General features: G+C 53.5%; 1 protein-coding gene across 1 annotated transcript; it reads right to left on the bottom strand.

Moving 5' to 3' along the window:
- Positions 1–871: 871 nt before the first annotated feature.
- Aqp2 (aquaporin 2) lies at positions 872–5,393 on the bottom strand. Its single transcript, XM_008848758.1, has 4 exons — positions 4,959–5,393; positions 2,207–2,371; positions 1,752–1,832; positions 872–1,089 (listed from the first exon to the last, which is right to left on the bottom strand). The coding sequence occupies exons 1-4, from the start codon at positions 5,316–5,318 to the stop codon at positions 880–882; spliced, it is 816 nt and encodes a 271-aa protein (XP_008846980.1). The 5' UTR covers positions 5,319–5,393; the 3' UTR covers positions 872–879.
- Positions 5,394–7,974: the final 2,581 nt, after the last annotated feature.

The raw sequence follows: 7,974 nt of genomic DNA, 5'->3' as shown, positions 1-7,974 counted from the left end.
GGACAAAAGCTGGGGCCCCCACAGAGGGCTTTTCTTTGCCCAAATGGAAGACTAATCATTGGGTGTGAGCTCCGTGGGCTAGAGGTCAGGCACACACTCATATGCCTGCTTCCTCCCCTTTGAGGAGCCCTCCCACCCAGGTCTCCTTTCCCCAGAGCTCATGTCTAGGAGAGCTATCCGTAGCTATGTGTGACAGGGCTCCTGCTTTCAGCAATGAGTCCTGGCAAGTCTTGGGGCCCAGTGCTTGGGGGACTCCTCCAGGAAGGTCATAGCAGAGTTTGGAAACCATCCTCACCCCCCATTTTCCAGGGGCTGGCTGCTATGGAGAACTCATCGGCTTGCAGAAGAAGTGGATTTATTTTGGGTGCAGGAGGAGGGGGAGCGCAAAGCAGGAGTGAGAAGTCCCCAGGCCCTGCACCACAGGCATTCCTGTTCACACACAGGCACAGGCAGAACCTGGTGCACGTAAGGAGAGAGGCTCGCGGAGATGGACAGGCACTTGTATGCTAACAAAAAGCAGATACACCAATCCAGACCCTCAAGGTCACATCTATGCCCTTCTCGCCCAGCACCAAGCCCGGGCTCTCCAGAGCTCTCCATCTCCTCCTCACCTGTTCTCCCACCCGCCCCACCGGCTCAGTCCCCAAGTCCCTGGTTCCCCTGTAAGGGTGCCAAGGATCCCTGAGGCCACAGCTTAGGGGCAGGGGTGCTGCCAGCCCAGGCTCCCGGGCCCCGCGGGCTCCTTCCTGCGGTTCTCAGCGCTCACCGGCGCTGGAAGCAGTTGCTCTGCACTGAGCGCCAACTTCGGGCCCGGGGGAGCTGGGACAGGGTGGACCTTGGCGGCGCTGTGCGGTGCGCTGCAGCCGGCGGCGGCGGCGCTCAGGCCTTGCTGCCCCGCGGGAGGCTCTGCGGGGAGTGTAGCTCCACCGACTGCCGCCGCCGCACCTCGCGCTCCTCCCAGTCAGTGTCCGGCTCCAGGCCCTTGAGCACAGCCAGACGCTCCTGCAAGCTCTTGGCCGAGGGGAACAGCAGGTAGTTGTAGAGGAGGGAGCCAATGATGGCGCCCACCAGGGGTCCGATCCAGAAGACCTGGGGGCGAGAGGAGAGGGCGCTGGCACCACTCATCAAGGCTGGCAACAACGCCTGGATATGCTGCTCTCTTGGGCTGAACGGGGTCTTCCGTACCTCAGATGTAGTCAGTAATGACTCATGCGATTAACAGTGCCAGCATGAGCTGTGGAGGACTTAATGTGTGTGTGTGGGGGGGGGACTAAACCAGGCTGTCTAGTTGTGAATCCTGATTCCACCACTTGTGTGAACTTAGACAAGTCACTCACCCCATCCGTGCCTGTTTCCTTTCCTTGTAAGAATGCTTACCATCTAGAGATGTGGCAATAGGTTACGATTCGAAAAGCACTTAGAAGAGAACCCAGCTGGTGCTACATGACTGTTAACTGTAAATATCGTTTATCGAGTTCTGAATGCCAGGCACTGTGTTATGTACAGAAGCTCACTTCATTTCCCCAAGAAGTCAATAAAAAGCAGACTGTTATCTCCATATATAGCCAGGCACAGGGAGGGGAGACAAAGGTCTAAAGGGTGGAACACAAGGCTTCCCAGGGTCTCAGGATGACTAAAGAGGGTTTGGGGAGCCCATGCAGAACAGCACCGTCCATCCCCAGGCTACCTAACCCTTGTTCTCCCTCTGGGATGGTTTCTAGGAATGGGGAAGGCAGGGGTTCAGCCATTACCCAGTGGTCATCAAACTTGCCAGTGACAATTGCAGGAGCCAGGGAACGGGCAGGATTCATGGAGCAGCCAGTGAAGTAGATCTGTGGGAGGGAGTTGGGCGTTGCAGAGAAAGGGGAATGAGGACAAGATAGCACAGCATCCTCATCCTCTCCTTTAGTACTTGGCCTCAGATTAAAATGGGTGGGATGGACAATTAACTTTATGTTTATGCCCCTGTTTGTATTCTCTTGGGGCTGGAAGGATAGCTGCCCTTTAGGAGAGCCTGGGAGCTAAAGTTTCTGATTACATGTCCCTCTTGGGCATTCCAGGTGACTGTCCCTTTGGGGATCATTGTGTCTATCGCTTTGGGGAGTTCTGCGTATCTGTCTCTACAGTGGCCTGGGTAGCTATTTCTTAGAGGGAGATGTATGTTTTGGTCCTTACAGGGAGGCTGGAAACTGCGGCTATGACCTACCCCTAGGAGGTGGCCCAGGGTCACGGAGAAACCAATGGAGAGGGCAGGGCTGCCCAGGTTGTCACTGCGGCGTTCGTCAGTGGAGGCAAAGATGCAGAGCACCAGCTGCAGGGTCAGGAAGAGCTCCACCGTCACGGCCTGGCCAGCTGTTGCATTGTTGTTAAGCTGGAGAGAGAGGGAGGGGATGAGCACAGGGACACTGATCACACTGCCTGCCCTTACTTCTTACACCTGCTTTTGGCTCCAGGGAGGCCTCCAGGCTGGAAGCCAGAATACAGGCTCCCCAGACACCTTAGCTGCAAACACCTACTGCCCCTTTTCCTGGATCCTGGCCCCGAAGCAGGGGATGGAGGGATAGCCTGAAGTTGGGAGGTAGATCCAGAGCTATTAGATGAGGAGGCTGAGCTTTGTGCCTGCAGTGTGAGATGACAGAGAGCCTGAAATCCAGATTCTGGGAAGAGGTTTCCATTGCAGCAGGGAGCTTTGGGTCTGGTAACAGAAAGGCCTTTATCTCCAGGTCGTATTGATGTAACAGGACGCTAGGTCCATCTTCCTGTGATCGTATGGCTTCCAGGAATGGGGTCTAAGAACCCACTCCAGTATGAGGCCAGCATAGGCTAGTTCCCCCTTATTCCTGCCTGCCCCCTTAGCATCCAGGCTTTGGTTCTGCCCGGTGGGTTGCTCCCTACACAGCCTATAAAGGATGGGCAAAATGGGGCGAGCACTAGAGTGCTGAGGATGAATCCTCCACAGGCATGTGGGAACCCGTGGTCCCTACAGCCCCAGCTCTGGGTAAGGAGAGAATTTGGGACTGAGCTAGGAGCCAGTTTCATAACCTGGTCACACCCAGTGCTGGATTTCTCTGTGGATTTTGTGATCCTGTATGCCACACCCTGCCCCGTGGGGCTGAGCACTGCACAGGGTGGAGCTGTGACGGCTCTTAACTCCCATGCTCCTTCTCCAGGCCCTGAGCCCCCATTGCTGTATCACCCTGGGTCTTTCTAGAGTCTAGCCTCAACCCCTACTTTGCCACAGCCTCCCAGGGACAGGGAAAAGAGCTTGGGGGCGGGGGCTGCCATTTTTGAGGCCTCTGATTTGCTGGAGGATGGTATTTGTCTTGTCTCTGTGCAATGGGGATGACAAAACAGACCCTGGAGAACAGAGGACAGTAAAGACAGAGCCCCAGCCCCACAGCTGCTCAGAGGGGGACAGTATAGATGTCGTCTGCCGGCACACAGCTGGGGCTATTTCTAGATGATGCTGTTTATTGCTTCATGATTTGAATCTACAGGACTCTGAACTTTAGTTTACATCTTAAAGTGGGGTGGGAGGAGGGGGTGCTCAGAAATGACCTTACAGGTATACCAAGGTTGAGAAAGTATCTGGCCTGGCACAGGGCTGATCTGCATCACTGGCAACTTCCTGGGGGCTAAGTTGGGCTCTTGGTGGTGTCAGAGAACACTGTGCATTCTGGGTGTTCTAAATGGACCCTCTTTCCAGCCAGGCAAGGTTTCCTCCACCACACAAGATGGGTCAATGCAGAGGAACAAATTGCAGGTGCTTCATGGACCCTTTGCTCTTGAGTTCTGAGTGGGCTAGGACATGATGGAGGAGGAAGATTGGGTGTCCCCCAGGGCCTAAGGGTTCCCTGTGCCTCGCTATTACGAGAAAGCCTGGGATGTGCTCTCAGGAAGTTCTTTGACTCTAACTGGGCGTCTCCCTGTTGCAAAATGAACTCATTTAATTCTTAATACAAATGGGCACACTCTGTCCCTCTAGTGAGGACGCCACCTCAACATGGGAGAAGATAGCCTTGGAGTCTTCTGTACAGGGTCCAGGGATGAGAAATGTGGGAGGGAGCATGAGAGGCGCTTGCTTTCCTGGCTTGGGACAGGGCACCTCGTGTCCCCAAGCCTGCACAGACTAGAGAGGGGAGGGACTGTAGCTTCACATTCATCTCTCAAAATGCTGAAGGTACGTACTGCTAACTACTGGCATGAAATCAGCACTGGCTGGCAAGCTCCAGGGGTCTGCTCCAGGACTGGAGAAGCTTCGTTCCTGCAGCCTTCCTCTAGGTTCTAGTACCTTCTCTGATACTGGCAAAGTCTAGAAGTTCTGCTGTACCACTCCCCTTCCTAAGCCTTGATTTGCAAGATAAGGCTCTGACATTGGCTTAGGGCAGTTAGTTGAGGGAAAGATCATGGGTTTTGAAGTCGAGCTCGGGTTTGAGGGCTGTGTGGTATTTCTCTCTTGGAACCTATTTTCTCACATCCCTGACAAACAAGCCTGCCCATCCCTTCTTTGCAGAGCTGTCAGTGCATGGCTTGCAGGAGCACTGTGGTGGGTCCACCCATAGCCGGTGCTGCAGAAATGTCAGGTCCCTTTCTTCTAATCAATCCTTGCACACTGAGGTTCCTGCAGCCCAAAAGGCCCAGCTCATTTGTCAGTGCTCATCAGCTCATCTAGGGTGCTGTGCTCTGCTGAATTCCAGCTCACTCCTCCCATCAAGTCCAACAGAAACCTGAGGCTACTCTTCCTTGGTGGGACTGCATGGAAGTTCCACAGGTAGCTACCAGGATCCTGTACCTGCTGACACAGTGGCCCTCTCCCCTGATTCTCCTAAGGAGGCTCTGTTTCTGACTCCAGCAACTCTCTTTGTCTCCTCACTCAGGACCAGACCACCCATCTCATCCTGCACAAGGGGTCCTCAGCGTCTGCCCTTCATGGAAGGGGAAAAGCTCAGGCTACTCACAGCATTGATAGCCAGGTCTCCGCGGATCTCTACCGGTGTAATCTCATGGAGTATGGCGGCCCCTGCCACAGCTCCCAGCAACTGGGCAGCCACATAGAAGGCAGCACGGAGGAAGGAGACGTGGCAGCCCACCAGGCAGGCCACAGTCACAGCAGGGTTGATGTGGGCACCGCTGATATGGCCCAGAGCCTGCACCAGGGTGCCGATGCCCAAGCCAAAGGCCACAGCGATCTGCAGCACATTGGGTGGGGTGTTCGCCCACTGGAGGGCTGAGCCAAGGCCAAAGAAGACAAAGAGGAGCGTGGCCAGGAACTCGGCCAGTACAGCCCTGGAGAAGGCTATGGAGCGGAGTTCCCACATACTGCTAGCCTTCAGGTCAGGGCCAGAGCTGTGGCTCTCCCCCCCTTTTGCCCTCTTCCTCGTTCTCTTTCTCTGGGCATCTGGGGAGGCTGGCCCATGGGCCTTTATAGGGCCTTTCCATCCTGGATTTGGGCACGTGGGGTAGAGGTGGAGTTTCTGCCAATTCCTTGTCTCTCCCATGGTGGCCTTGTCCCCACCTTGCCCCTGCCCACCTGAAGGCCTATCAACCTATCTTGGCTTTCACAGCTGACTAATGTTCTCCCCATTAATGAGCTCCAGATAAGAATTGACGTCCCCCGTTTTCCGTGTTTGTTCCCTCAGTTACCCCAGGGTGGCTGCTCCAGGGCCTTTCCCAGCCCCCACAGCGATCACCAACACAGATCTGCCATAGGTGACTGTGTGCAGTGGCCTTCTCCTTGACTCTGCTGGTCAAAGCAGGGGCAGTGCTTCCCTCAAAATTGATTGTTGCTGGAAGTTCTTACTACTGTCCCAGCTCTGAGTATTCCTTCTGGAAAGGGCTGGAAAACAACTAGTTGACTTGAGACAAATTTCCAAGGCACAAAGGTCTTGCTTTCGGCTTGCTTTCTTGTAATCATCCATACGTCATTAAGTTTTACCTGGGAACCCCAGCCAGAAAGCAACTCCCGTAGCCTGGAACCAGTGGTGGCTTCAGTGGCCCTGGGACCATGGCCCTGGGTGGTGGAGTCACCTGGGGTCAACAGAGGAAGCTGAGGGCTTCGGTTCAGCCGTACCCCCTCTGGCACTGAGCAGTAACCTTTCTTGTCTGTCTCTATAAATGAGATAATAAAACCATCTCATGGAATTGGAATTTGTATTAACTGAAATAATGTCTGTAGACCCCTCAGTGTAATGCCTAGCTTACAGGAAATGTTCTGGTCCTGTCAGCCATTACATAGTGACATTTGCATTTTGGGGAGAATAGGTCCTCAAACTCAGTTTCAGAAGCTGTGACAGACTCTAGACACCCCTGGAGCTCAGAGCCACCCTCATAGGAGGAAGGCATTTCTGTGGGGCAGTAAACTTTGCAGGTCTCCCAAGGCTCAGGGAGACCATGGTGCTGTGTCCTGGCAAGGTCAACCCCCTGTCACTGCTGCTTGTTGCTGTGGCTGCTGAGATACAAAAGATGGGGTTCCCTACATCTCTTCCCTCTTTGGGGATTCAAAGGCAGGTGGGCTCACAGTGTGTTGGGATAATGGCCTTTCAGTTCCCCTGGCCAGGAACAGAAGTCTGGGAGGGATTGGGGTACTATAGAGTAGAGCGGGGTGGAGAGGGGCAACCACTTATTCAAGATGTCCCAGCAGATTGAAGGCTGAGCTGGGACTAGAGCCTGGTGTGGAGAGCTTCCCATGGTGCCCTCCACTGCCAAAGCACACTCAGAGCCTGCTTCCTTGCCTGAAAATGACAGCAAGGATGCTCCCCCGCCCCAACTGCTTTCAGAATATAGTAAGATGCATCACACACACACAATTACACAAACATACATAGACGCAGACTCACATACACAGAATACACACAATTACAGAAACACACACACATACAGACACACACATATACAGATACACATACAAACATAGACATAGACACACATATATAAACACATACACAGACACATAATTGCACAAACATACACAGACATACATGCACATAAAAACACACATACACACAGTCACACACAATTACACAGACACTGCTGGATAGCTTTAGTGTCAACTTGACACACCTGGATTGAGGGAGCCTCAATCGGGAAATTGCCTCTATTGGACTGGCCTGTGGCCATGTCTGAAGGGCATCTTCTTGATGAGTGATGTGGGAGGGCCCAGCCCACTGTGGGTGGTGCCACCCCTGGGCAGGTGGGCCTGTGTTGTATAAGAAAGCAGGCTGAGCAGGGCTGGGGAGCAAGCCAGTAAGCAGCATTCCTCCATGGCCTGTGCTCCAGCTCCTGCTTCCAGGTTCCTGCCCTGAGTTCCTACCTTGGGCTCCCTGATGAACTGTGACCCGGGATATGTAAGCTAAATAAACCCTTTCCTCCCTAAGTTGGTAGTGGCCAGAGTGTTTTGTCACAGCAATGAAGAAACAAATTACTACAGACACAAAGACATATACACATCCATCCTACACAGACACACATGTACAATAGATACAGGCACCGACACACACATGCATCTCACATACAGACACACATACACACAGATGCAGACACAGACACACATACACTTGTATACAGATATATGCAGACATGCACACAATCCTTTCCAGATACACATGCACACACATACACACACAAATAAGCACAGATACAGACACATGCACACACAGGACCTGTAGCTCCTGTTGTTAGGGAGGAAGAAGAGAATGAGGAGGAGGAAGAAAAGATAAATGCCCCTAACAGAGGGACACTCCAAAGAGCAGGGATGCTCACAGGCTTGGGTTTGGCCAGTGCCTGCACAGGGTACCTAATCCTCAGTACTGTCCTCATAACACCCCAGCCTACCTCAGACATTCCACATGCTCCAGGAAAAGTCAGAGGTGAAGGCAGTAGAGCCCTGTCTTGAGGAGGGTACCTGGGACCCAATTCCAGATGTGGCCCAGAAAAAGGGATGAGGACCCCACCCAGGGAGTATGTCTCCCTACTCCT

This window comes from Nannospalax galili, unplaced genomic scaffold (genome assembly GCF_000622305.1).
Source record: "Nannospalax galili isolate Female #2095 unplaced genomic scaffold, S.galili_v1.0 scaffold1224, whole genome shotgun sequence".
Taxonomy (NCBI): Eukaryota; Metazoa; Chordata; class Mammalia; order Rodentia; family Spalacidae; genus Nannospalax; species Nannospalax galili.
This window is presented reverse-complemented; position numbering and strand designations above follow the sequence as displayed.